At 40.1% G+C, this 13,573-nt stretch overlaps 1 protein-coding gene across 1 annotated transcript; it reads right to left on the bottom strand.

Moving 5' to 3' along the window:
• Positions 1–519: 519 nt before the first annotated feature.
• On the bottom strand, positions 520–13,004 carry LOC147689895 (uncharacterized). Its single transcript, XM_086937392.1, has 3 exons — positions 12,946–13,004; positions 9,222–9,238; positions 520–1,252 (listed from the first exon to the last, which is right to left on the bottom strand). The coding sequence occupies exons 1-3, from the start codon at positions 12,953–12,955 to the stop codon at positions 737–739; spliced, it is 543 nt and encodes a 180-aa protein (XP_086793518.1). The 5' UTR covers positions 12,956–13,004; the 3' UTR covers positions 520–736.
• Between the last annotated feature and the right edge of the window lie 569 nt (positions 13,005–13,573).

Here is a 13,573-nt window from a genome sequence, read left to right as displayed (position 1 = left end):
TGGGTGCTATGTGGGAGAATAAGGGGCCTCCAGTTTTGCTTTTGCAGATGCAGGAATGTGGATTAGTGAGAGTGAGGCAGAGCATAGTTGTCTGGTGGGTTGGTGAAAGTGTAAGTGGATGTTCAGGTATTCTGATTGTGTGTTGTGTAGGGCTTTTTATGTGTGGATGAGAAGTTTGAATGGGCTGGACTTGTACAATGACCTGTGGATTTAAAAGAATATGTGATGTGAGAGATAAAGTTGCGCAACTACATTTCTCTCAAATTCAAAGCATTGCTTTTACAACTGCTTTAACAGAACACCTGTGTGGATAGAAATCAACAACGTAGATGTGCTTTTGATGAGTTTTAGCTCTTGAGCTATTGAAAGGGAGTTAAACCCAACTTAAAAATACGCAGTATGCTCCTGGAGCTTACAATGCAAATACTTTTCTCTAATGTTCTACATAATTCAAGATAGAATGGTTTTATAAATCAATGAAAATGTATGTTCGGCAAAAAAAACACTGAAGAGGTGATAATTGATTCATGCATTTATTTTAAAGTATACATTGCAACTCTATCCATTTTAACAATGTCACATCTTAATATCGGGATGGAACTTGATTGTACAGTTTTAAGGATGTTTAACTGAAGGGATGCATGTGGAATGCCTACGTGGTACAACATGCAATAATGGATTACGGCTTTTATTTTCTGGATTCCTCGTCACGTTCTCTTCCTAGAAACTGGCTGAATTACTTTCCCTGCTTTTGTCCCATGTCTTTCCCTTGGCACCTTCCTTCATGTCCCTGTCCTCGGCCCTCTTCAAGACTATTTCCTTCTTTTCCATGTTCTTGACCCTTTCCCTTGTCCTCTTCTTGGCCCTTTCCTAGTTTGCCTCCATAGCCTTGCCGCAGGTCTTGTCGCAGGCCACCCCCAAGATGTTTATCTTCAGCTTTTCCCTGAGCATATTCTTGGTCTTTTCCCTGGTCTTTTCCATCTCCATATCCCTGGCCTTTTCCCTGGTTATATCTTTCACCTTTTCCTTGATCGGGTCCCTGTGCTACTCCATAGCATGTTTCTTCAACTCCTTGTCTCCCATGTTCCTGGCCATGACCTTGTCCTGCTCCATAATCTTTTTCCTTGCCAGGAGTGATTCCTTGCCCTTGTTGTTGGACATGACCCTTCTCTTGTCCTTTGTCTTGTCCTTGGTCTTGATTTCGTCCGGAGAGGTCTGTTTGAACTCTGCAGGTTCTTTCACTTTCTTTTCCCTAGTGAGAAGAGATAGAAAATAATATGGAAAGATGATCAGTTTATGGTTAACAAAATTCTGTTAAGTGTACAGCACAGTCATTTAACAAATGGAAGCATCCACAATACACATGCACAATGCACACAGTCCTCATGTTTATTGGGTGATCAGTGAAGCAATGACATGCATGATACAAAACCTTCAAAGAACAAGCATACATATCTTTTTTGAACCACCACAATTTCTGTATATTTCAGCAGTTCCAGTGAAGGATTCTCAGAGCCGTATTCAAAATTATATTTTCCCACTGTGAGGCTCTGTCTCCTGTGGCAAAAATTCCATTTGTAAAGTCTCTTGGTATAATCCGGCATCCTCATATGGCATCTTGTGATGGCACAGTAATGCAACCACACCTACTTATCTTAATGTAATATTGGCCCTTGATTTGGGAACGGTAACAGCATGTAAAAGAATGCAATTTTCATACAAATACACGCAGCGTATGAGCACCTAAATAACATGAAAAATGTTTTCCATTTTTTAAAATTTTGGATTATCATGAACAGTTTAGACCATTTTTAGTACAGCAACTATTTTCAAAGATTTGTATCACCAAACATTGTGCCATTGATTACGCAATTGATGTCATCGTCAATGAGATCAGAAGTCACTTATGGCAATATAGATCTCGGCAGATCATCAATTAATGCTGTGTCCTCAATTCTGCTTTGGTTTTACTCACAAGGGTGCAGGAGGGAGAAGCCATATCTTGTCATTCGTTCTAACAACACAATAAATAATAAAAATGAACTGGAAATAGTTAAATCTACTTTATGTTATTTCCTAATTTTCATTTATTTAGAAGCTAAGCATAATAGAGTTTCCTGTTTATGCATTTCCATTGGAAGAATATTATGAATGTTACTTAAAAGTACTAAAAAGGCATAGTGTGACAGATATTAAAACCCTCCCTAAAAACATTGTTTAGGACCTTATTGTTAACATTGGCATAAACATGTAATATTTGATAATTCACTAAGGTTTCCAGGAGTACATATGTGAGGCTTGGCTGTCTGAGGTTGAACCCAGAACCACCAGAGTGACTACAAGGGCTAGTTGGCTGGCCACCTGACCAGAGCGTTGGTTGTCCCAGGTGCAGGACTTCCATCGCAGCCCACAGCCTCATCAGAAGCACCACTGCATGACACTTCTTTAAGACAGTCCTTCAAATTGCAAGTTCTTTTTCAACAGCTCCTTCAGAACCAGCCAGTGCATAATGTATCACCAACGCAGGACTTCGCATCACAGGCCACAAGGGCCTCCAGCACACCATAATGTGTAAATGTACCACATTTCATGGAAAATGTGACTGGACGTTTGGCTGCTTTGCATGAGTTCAAAGTCTATGGAAAAATGCGTTGGTGTCCAAACACTTGTTGGGACCCCCTTTTACACCCTTTTATCTTTGCTTTTCCATGACCAGTCACATCAAGACCTTCCATCGTCCTCCAATGTAGAAAACACAATAGTTTTGTGGAGTCAATTGGACACATATTTATGAATATTGAAAAATCTGAGGAAATCCCATTTCTGGTAACCTTAACCATAACGACAGAGTGGCTACTATTACACTGTATATATATAATTAAATAAAATCTTGGGACTGTACAGACACCTCACCAACATCTAGTTTAGGAGACAGAAAAGCAGCTTGCAGCCCTCCTGCTGTCTATGCCAAGGCAAAGGATAGGTGTGGTGCAGCAGCCAGGGCAGCTGACTATGGAGCGCAGGGCTCACGGTTCGATCCCAGGTGGCAGCTCAGCACTATGTGACTCTGGGCAATAGCTCACTTAATCTCCCCGATGGCCTCCAGTACCTTGAGATCCTATGGGGTAAGTTGTTCATGCTTTACAAATACCGGATTTAAGGCAGGCTCTGCAGCACTTCACCATTTGATTGGGTGTGTCTGTGCTTCTTGGAACATCCTCATCCCCTCTGGGGCTAAGCTATATAATTCTTCTAAGCAGCAGAGTGAGAATTGCAAATATACAGGTGGCAACTAGAAAAACAAAATGTGAGAGGCAATTTTGGATATACAATATTGCGTAGATGTTTATTGCTATTGTTTATATTGATCTGTTTGTGCATATTTGTATGGTTGGCATCTCTTGTATGTAAGGTTGGCATCTCTGTCATCTACTCCTCTTCTCATATCCAGTGGACATCCCTGGCATAGTTTGCCCATTCATTGCACAAGATAGGCATCCCTGACATCTGGTGGCCGCCTTATCAACTGGTGGTCTAACTTTGCATCTGGTGAGTGTTTTGGCATGAAGAGGACATCCCTAATAACTAGTGGCCACCAGTGGCTTATATTGAGTACCAGTGGCATCTGGCTGATATTTATGATATCAAGCGGGTACTCTTATTCTCTGATGGAATCCCTGACTTTAACTGGACATTCTTGACATCCTTAAGTCACCGTTTACATGTAATAGCTGCTTGTAGCCTCCGAATGTCACATCTCTACTAATGGCATCTGGTGGGTATTTTTAGCTTTGGGTGTGTGTTAAACCATGCGTCATTGGCATGTTTTTCCCTAATTGTTACCTTATGACTTATTGTTTTAGCTGACTTCGTTTTTTCTGGCATTAGGATCCTGTGCACTTTACCATTGATGACCAGTGCTAAAGTGCTTGAACTCTTTCCCTAAACATGGTTACATCGGCTTATCAACAATTGGCATCTCTAATTTACTGGGAAGTGCCTAGTAAAGTGCACTACATTTACCTAGGGCCTGTAAATTAAATGCTACTAGTGAGTCTGCAGCACTAGTTGTGCCACCCACTTAATTAGCCCTTTAAACATGTCTCAGGCCTACCACTGCAGAGCCTGTGTGTCCAGTTTCAAAATGCCATGTGCACCTGGAAAGTTAAACCTCTTGCCAGGCCCAAACCTTCCATTTTAATACTTATATGTCACCACTGCGGTTGGCCCTAGGCAGCCCAATGGCAGGGTGTAGTGTATTTAAAAAGTAGGACATGTACTTTTGAGTTTTACATGTCCTGGTAGTGAAACACCCTTAAAATCCTTTTTCACCGCTGCAAGGCCTATCTCTCACATAGGATAACATTGGGATTTGCTATTCCATTGTATAAGTCTAATCTCCAATTCAGGAAGAAATAATTCTCCTAAGTTTCACAATCACAATTTAAAATCACAACTTATGGTGAAGCAGGATTTTAATTAGCAATTCTGAAAATGACACTTTTAGAATGTTACCATGTTTTTTTGCTTTATCCATTTGATGCTTGCTGCCTGTCTATGATCACATGTATGGGGTGGGTGACAGCTGGGCTTTGTGTATTCCACATAGACAGCCGTACACAATGGGAGCTTAAGTTTGACTTGATGGGCTATCCTAGCAGGGGGGAGGGAGGAGCTGGACCCAGACTCAGTTATACCCGAATAGGCTGTGTCCTGTCCCCACACAAAGGGCTGCACACCTCTCTGTAGTGAGTCTGGAGCAAAGGGCAGAGAGGCAGGGCATATGTGCACTTCAAGGCATCTCTTTGAAGTTTACCCACTTCAGAGGCACCACTGGGTTTAGGAAACTTGACCTCAGAAACTACCACTTCTGTATACATCTGGATCTGTGGAAACTCTGCCATGAAGAAAGACTGCTGTGCTGCCGAAAGGACTTCCACACTGCTAGACTGCTACTCTGAAGGAGATGGGGACTTGCTGTGCTGGCCTGCTGCCCCTTACGTCGGAAGGAAGAACTGATACTGGAACCCATCTTCAACCAAGGACCCCAGAGTGACTCAAAGGGCTAGTCTGCTGACCTCCTGATCTGAGCTTCAGGCACATCGCAGGCCCCCCACAGCCCCAGGACCAGTCTTCAATGAGCTCCTTACTCCCAAGAGGTGCCTCCAGGTCCTGAGCCCTTGGTGTGGCTCTCGATTCCTTTGAATCAAGCTTTTGAGCTCCTCACAACAGTGAGCGGGCCTGTTCGCATTGGAACCGTGCCTCTTGCACAATGAATCAGTGCGAGCTGCTGCAAGTTTATCTCTTCACACAGCAAGCATTGTCCGTGGCCCTGGATCACTACGGCGAGGCTCCAGCGGACCCTTCCGTGACACCAGGCTGGCTCTTGGCTTCCCAATGACCATTGCCAGCAAAGCTCTCCTTGCTCCCAGCAAGCTTCTTTGACAACCAATGGCACTCTTGGCACAAAACTTGAGAAGGTAAACCTTCAGTGGGAGTGATCTGTGACTGTATCGTACCCGCGCTCCATCGCAGTTGGCATGAGCTTTTGGATTTGACCCGATCCAGCCCAACCAGATATCCCCAGTTGGGGCTGTATGCTTTTTAACGCTATTTTACAGTTAATTATTTAAAAATTCATACCTCCAGTTCCACCTGTTGTATTTTTTGTGTTTTTCTAACCTGGTGTGGAATGCTTTTGTGTGATGTTTTAACAGTTTTACTGTTTGAAGTGTGGCACAAATACTTTACACATTGCTCTAAAGTTACGCCTGACTGATCTGTGCCAAGCTACCAGAGGGAGAGCACAGGTTCATTTAGCTTGTCCCTTTCCCTCAGTGAGGTTGTGATTACTGTTTGACCAGGGATTATACCCCAGCCAACTAGGAACCCAATTTCTAACAATTGACAGCCTTGACATCCAACCGGCTGTGACACCTAAAATACTCTTGGGTTAATCACATTTCATAAACATCCCTGGTACGTGGCACTGTTGCTGGCTCCTGGAGGGTATTCTTGGCATTTTGTGGTGATCCCTTGCTGTGGAAACTTTGCCTGGCTTCTGATGGACAACCATATGAGATGGAAAATCCTGCCTTGTAGTGGGCATACCTGGCATAGAACAGAGATCTCTAATATATAGTAGTCCCTTCTGGTACCCACACCTTAAATCTAGTGGACATCCCTGGTGACATCTTGTGGTAATACCTAACATCAAATGGGCATATGACGGGCATCCTTTGCTTCTTGAGGAGCATCCCTGGCATGCAGTGGCCCACCAGGCATAATCTGGTAACCCATGGGCAGGAGCGGCTTGATCTGTCTATTTGAAGCAGTGTTAAATGTGAATATTTGATGAGAAAAATAAGCTGATATGTTGACATTGCGGACCAAACTAATTAATGTACATACAATGAAGAGCTGGTGTTTGTTGACAATGGGGATATTATAAAAGAATGTCAAGCTTTTTATTGGGTGGAAACGCGATAGATGGGGTAATATATATGAGAAATTGTACTTGAAGGCCAGAGTCTGCTCAGACAATAGTGGCTATTTGATGAAAAATAAGGTACTTTACTAAAAATTACAAGTTGATTTTGGAATATGAAATGCATTATTTGGAGAAAATTGTTATCTGATGAAGGAGATGGTATTTATTTACTGACCAAATAAAACCTGGTATTGAAGGGCAAAATATCTGTATTGTAAGAAAATAAAATGAAATGAGTGCATTTGTACAATTCTACAATACATGTAATGCTTATATTTGAGAGATTATTCAAGCTGAGCTGAGTGCACAGGCACAGCAACACAACTGAATTTGACTTTCCATGACATTGTGGAGAGCTCTGTGGGTGTTATCAAGAGGACTGAATGCTTGGAAGTCAACTGCTTTATATGCCGGCTGCCCGCAGGCCAAGTCTCACCAGTCTTCAATAGATGTGTAAGGGAGATCTTTGGTATCAGGGACACAGAGATTCAACAGAATTAACAACCTCCCAATTGAAAAGAGAGGTAACTTCACTTGTGTTTAGGTCAGATTGAAGCAATGCTTATCTGTATATATGAATGTTGTATTTGTTTTATGGACTTTTGATCAATATGACCAATGTAAATGATAATTTGCAGATTTAATAAAAATAGGTTGACATTTACATATGAAGACATACCAAACAAATTATCAAGAAAGACTTGATGGATTTGGTTTGGATAGCTTTTACAGTATTGAACATTGCAAGCACTTTACATAATTATATTTACCAGCAACCACTGTGGCAAACACCTTTGCAAACATTTTATAGAATCTTTTCTGAAACCTACATCCATTGACTACTAAAAGATGCCATGAGATTAATGGATATTTTTCTGATACAAATTCAAAAGATGACTTTATAATTCTGCCTCCCAAGGAAATTACCTAGGCAAGGCATGTTATGTAATGAATTTACTTTTTTAAAGTAAAGAGAGCTCCAACTGATATTATTTTATTTTGTTTTATTATTTTAGGAGTTTTATATAGCGCTGGCACAACCCAGGGCTACCAGAGCGCTTTACAGCAAAACATATGCAAAAGAGTCTCTAGCAGATTAGAAGTACAATGGTAATAAGAGATACAAGAATAAGTCCAATTTAGTATCATGAGATGAGGGCTTTCGTTAGGTCAGAGTGCAGGACTTTGGTTGAGAAGAAGAGGTCACATAGCATCACTACGGACATATGAGGCGTAAACCTGCTACAATGGTGTGACCAAGGGGACATATCCGCACTCCCAAATAAAAAACAAACAAAAGCTTAGTAGATTAAAGATTCTCAGCTGCTTCTCCCAAATCTGTGTTAATATTCTTTAATCTAAACTAATCAGATTTCAGAAGGGAATTGTAAAATCCATGGTCACTGATCAGTGGAGAAAAAATGGAGTCTTTCTTCTGGGTGTGGTGATCTTCCAGTGTTCCATTAGGGTGACCACCCCACTTCAGGTCATTACAGACACTGAGGCCTAGTCACAAACTGCATTTTATAGTATGTGTGGTAGCAATACAGTGGTACTACGCGTGTGCTACAAAAAGCTATTAACTTACATACGCTTCCTACGATGCTAGACTTGCGCTTCTACCTCTCTGATCTTTGCTCAGTGGCAGAGATATCTGAACACATAAGCGTATAATTTAGAAATGAATGTGGGAGTGACAAGCAGTAGTGGCTGTAACATGGGGAATATTTGCTCCTCAATGGAGCGATTTAGGCAGATAGATGATAATACAAAAACACCCACAATAGTGTGAGACAATTACAGTTCACAAACTTCACTTCTAAACTTACTAAACCACAAAAGGCCACAAACAGATTAAATGTATTGAAGCCCACCCTTGGAGTAAGTGTGGTACCACAAATGACCAATCACTGCTACTGCAACACACCCCTATGAAACTAATGGGGGCTGTGACTTAAAATAACAATCCATGGAAAATGATGTAAAAATAAATGATTTTGACATTTCAATTAAAAATATTTAGTGTTAAAAAATATACAAAATAGATAATTGAATATTTTAATATTTTAAAATATACCTTATTTAAAAAACGTTCAATAATATTTTAAAGCTTTTATTAAAATTAAAAAATAATTTACATTCGTTAATCATATTTTTTAATGAATTTCTTAAATATTAATTAAAAATATTAAAGCTACTTAAGGTAGGATTTATTATTTTGGTTATCTTTAGAAAGTAAATAATGTACTTACAATATTTAATAAAAGTTTCTTTTGGTGAGCTATGTCTTGTAACTTTGTATTTTATTTCGTTATAAATAATTGTTATAATTATTTTACATTTATAGTTTGCATTAACATTGTATTTGATCTTTTTTTAATTAATATACTGTAATTATTTTTGCTATCTTTCCTTAGGGATATCTTCGCACAGGGGGCAGAGAGCTCCATTTATGTAGGAGAATTTACTAATAGGCACTTTACTCTTGTAAAATCAGCATTAGATGGCTCCACTCCCTGATTTCAGAGGGATGGAGACGCTCAAGTATACACTTAAGTGAAAGTTTGCAGTCGGAAGTTGTGTCAATAGCTACTCTCCTTTTGATTTATTTTGCACACTGTATGAGGAAGGTAAATGGCACCCTTTGAATCTGTAGGAGTTTTCATGATAGAAAACTAACTTCTGCCTCCAAGTTTGCACCATCTTAAAAGTATAGAGTACAATGTCTTACCTGCTTCTGCTTTTGTGCTGCAAATCAAAAAGACAATGATGGATTGAATTAATAATTGAATAGATGTATTTGAACAAAATGCCATTTGTGCAACATGTTTGTATAATGCAGGGTTTCTTCTACTAATGGACAGTGTGACCTCTGCTCGGACATGATAGTAAAGTATTTCAAAAGAAATATTCATTTTTGTTATTGAAGAAAGGATTTTTTTATCAAAGAAAAGAAATATACTTTGGGAGTATGGATTCATCAAAGTGTGGAAAATAAAAAAAACATAGAGTGTGCTTAATAGCTTTCTTTTTACTCCTGGCATAAATATATGACTTTGTGAAAGTTGGCTTCTTTACTTGTCCTTGTCCACTGACGCTGCCTGTGGAACACACACACCTCCTCCCTTAGTTATCAACAACTGCAGAAGCATTTTCAGAAGTGGCAGAACATACTATTTTGTAAGTGACCTCTCTACATGCAAAACTGCTACATCCTGGCCTTTGTTAATTGGGATTGCATTTTCCCTACAATTTTCCATTATTCCATGAATAAAAGTGACTTTCTAGTGTAATTGTTTTTGTTATCACGTCATTTACATTGCTCACAATCAAACAACAGGAGAGTAAGGGTATAAGTGATCACTCTCTTACCCCTAGTTCTATTCTTAATAAACAACAGGAGAGTGGCACAATCAAAAAACCAAAAAACCAAAACCCCACACAGAATAATGTGAGGGACAGACAAAGAACAAGTGGAAAAAGGTGAAGGTCACACACAGAATGATGATTAGGAAGAACCCTCCCTCACCACCTGGTGGTGACATGCTTCATCATCGGGTTCCCACTGGAAGGACCTAGCGTCCCCCCAGTGTGCTGCAACGCCTGTTTACAGCGGAGCTGGTTCTTGTGTGTGTTGAGGTGATAGTAGTAGCCCAATTGTGCTCAGTGAAGTGCAAAAAAAGGGGGGGATAAGAAAAATTAAAAATGCTTGGTTGTGACTGCCAATTATTTTATTATTAGTCCAACCAGTACTGGTTAAAAACGGGTGATGAGTGGAATCACAGGGATAATCTCAATTAATGGAGACCCCTAGTTCTCAAATTTGGTCAACATGTTTCAGCTAACAGAGACCGAGTTGCTCAGCATTCGTCAGGACCGGAAATGTGATCCACCGGCGGTCTACACTCACTAAGGTGCATCCAGCCGTGAGGATATTAGTGTGAAAAAGGATGAAAAAAAGGTTAAAAAAAAAAAGTATCACTTTACTTAAGTATACTCACGGCAAAGGCCGTAATGAGGCATACTCAGCTAATCGCTGGGGCCAGGTACAAGAAGCGTCAATGCATCACTTATCATGAGTCAATGCGGTGGGGGGTTATCTTCACGCTGCGTTTCTTCTTCGCAGGCGGCTCCCCGCAGGTTTACCTAACCTTTCACCACCGCAGCCCGGATTACAGGTGTAATCCGGGCTGCGGTGGTGAAAGGTTAGGTAAACCGGGGCAGGTTAGGTAATCCGGGGCAGCCCGGATTACAGGTGTCATCCGGGCTGCAGTGGTGAAAGGTTAGGTAAACCTGCGGGGAGCCGCCTGCGAAGAAGAAACGCAGCGTGAAGATAACCCCCCACTGCATTGACTCATGATAAGTGATGCATTGACGCTTCTTGTACCTGGCCCCAGCGATTAGCTGAGTGTGCCTCATTATGGCCTTTGCCGTTAGTATACTTAAGTAAAGTGATACTTTTTTTTTAACCTTTTTTTCATCCTTTTTCACACTAATATCCTCACGGTTGGATGCACCTTAGTGAGTGTAGACCGCCGGTGGATCACATTTCCGGTCCTGACGAATGCTGAGTGACTCGGGCTCTGTTAGCTGAAACATGTTGACCAAATTTGAGGACTAGGGGTCTCCATTAATTGAGATTATCCCTATGATTCCACTCATCACCCGTTTTTAACCAGTGCTGGTTGGACTAATAATAAAATAATTGGCAGTCACAACCAAGCATTTTTAATTTTTCTTATCCCCCCCCTTTTTTTGCACTTCACTGAACACAATTGGGCTACTACTATCACCTCAACACACACAAGAACCAGCTCCGCTGTAAACAGGCGTTGCAGCACACTGGGGGGACGCTAGGTCCTTCCAGTGGGAACCCGATGATGAAGCATGTCACCACCAGGTGGTGAGTGAGGGTTCTTCCTAATCATCATTCTGTGTGTGACCTTCACCTTTTTCCACTTGTTCTTTGTCTGTCCCTCACATTATTCTGTGTGGGGTTTTGGTTTTTTGGTTTTTTGATTGTGCCATTTACATTGCTCACCATTGCTAATGGGGCGCATGAGTCTGGGAGAAACATTTGTTTTGACCAAGGACATCCAACATAAAGCTTGATCCATGTCAGATTTGTGAGCTGCTACCCACCGACTGCCTATATATGTTAATTATATTTTATGCAAATGTTTCTTATATGTTTAGCCTGCAATTCTGATTCTGGATGCCAAACACTGCTGGTTTACACCTTCATATCATTCGGCAACCTTTGGAAAACTAAAAAGAAGATTACAAGAGACTGTAGCAGAGTGATTGATGGTTGTGCTTTGTAAACACCCTCAAGTAAATACATCTGTGAGACACAGCTGCATTACGCAATGATGTGCAATCATAATGTATAATGTGTAAATATTTTATTTCACCCTATGCGCCAGAAGAAATATGCTTTAGAGCCAATTACCTAATTTTTTAGTTGCTGACTTGATACTGTCTCATATATGCAGTTTTATTCAATAATTTTTATTTTGTAGATTAAGTTTGAGTTTATGTTGTGAGCGAAAAGGACAAACATCTTTCCCTCTGTCCACTATGGAAGTTAAAACACATTCTGGAGTTATTTCTAAATCAAGACGTTTAGAAATGCTCGATTCATGACAATATATGAACTGTTCACCGACACCTATATTGTAAAGCACTCTTCATTCTATGAAACTTATCAACAAGTGATTATTAGCAAATGTATATTTCAAGTAAATTGCTAGTTTTTGAGCTTTTTGAAAAAATAAAATGTCAATTGATTTTTTTTATTATCACTAGCCCTCCTGGCTAGAAAGAGTCTCACCAGTGGAGCCAACCCACTTCCCTGTCAATGTGTGGACTATTTCAACAACTTTGACACTTATGACATCAAAATGGGTCAAATTGATTGTATTGAACACCTATTGGCCTTTTGCTCAGTTTGGCTCGAAGATCAATGATCGAATATTTGATTGTGCTGCAATTTTGATTATTCTGCCTGTAAGCCTGCAACGATTCAAGAGTAAAATTAAAGTCCAGACAACTTGCTTCACATGAAGAACAGAAAATCTAGCCAGTGTATTCAAGCGCTCATATGATGAAGGGGCTCACCAGTATAAATGAACATTCATGTTGTTACTGCGTGAGCACAGTTCCACCTAACCCTTCATTACTACCCTGTTTCTATGATTGTATTGCAGAATAATCACATTTATTTACATTATTGCTGTATTACCATAGTACAATGGCTATTAATTTAGTTTGAGATTATTTTGAACACTTTGTTATATTTTTAATGTATCTATTTTGCATTGGTTTATTATGTTGTGTCACTGATTTGGGCTGATGTGATTTATTTAAATTGCCAATAAACCTTTAACAACTTCAAAGAAAATAAAGGTTGAGATTGTCATGAGAAGCAGAAATTAAGAGCAACAAGCACTTACAGTGGTCCATGACTTTCAAGGTTGTGGTTCGATGTCACCAAAGAAAAAACAAGGGTCTGTGAAGGAAAAAAAGTCCATCAGAGAAAACAAAACAATGAACAGGAAACTTAATCTTTGAACTGTAGCGATCTATTAATCAGCAATAACATAACCATGATGCAGCACAAGGGTTTTGGGCTTATTTGTATCCTAATTCCTGACAGGAGCTGTGAACATACACTCATACTGCCGCAAAGAATTATGCATCTGGTAAGATTTAAATGGTGCCAACCTAGTTGCCTTTGTTTGTTTTTACAGCCGAAAACACAATAGTGGAATGTCTCTTTCCTGTTTAATGCTTAGGTAGCATGTATTTACTAAGTGTATTTATTGATATTTGCAAAAAAATGCAGAGACATTTCAGTTTAGGTGCCAAATTAGAGGCTCAGAAATCAGAAAACCTTAATTATATTCCAGCAAATCATCTTAATCGGATTGTGTGAACCTGGACGGTCGCTGTATCTCACATTTTGTCTTCCTTTGTCTGGGTACAAGCACCTTATACTTTTCCTAGGCGCCATACAACGGATGTGGGTTGGTGATGTCACTAGGACCCACACTCTTGAGCACGGCGATGTTAGCTAATGAG

This window comes from Lissotriton vulgaris, chromosome 9 (assembly GCF_964263255.1).
Source record: "Lissotriton vulgaris chromosome 9, aLisVul1.2, whole genome shotgun sequence".
NCBI classification, from domain to species: domain Eukaryota; kingdom Metazoa; phylum Chordata; class Amphibia; order Caudata; family Salamandridae; genus Lissotriton; species Lissotriton vulgaris.
The sequence above is the reverse complement of the archived record's forward strand: the minus strand, read 5'-3'. Positions and strand labels throughout refer to the sequence as shown.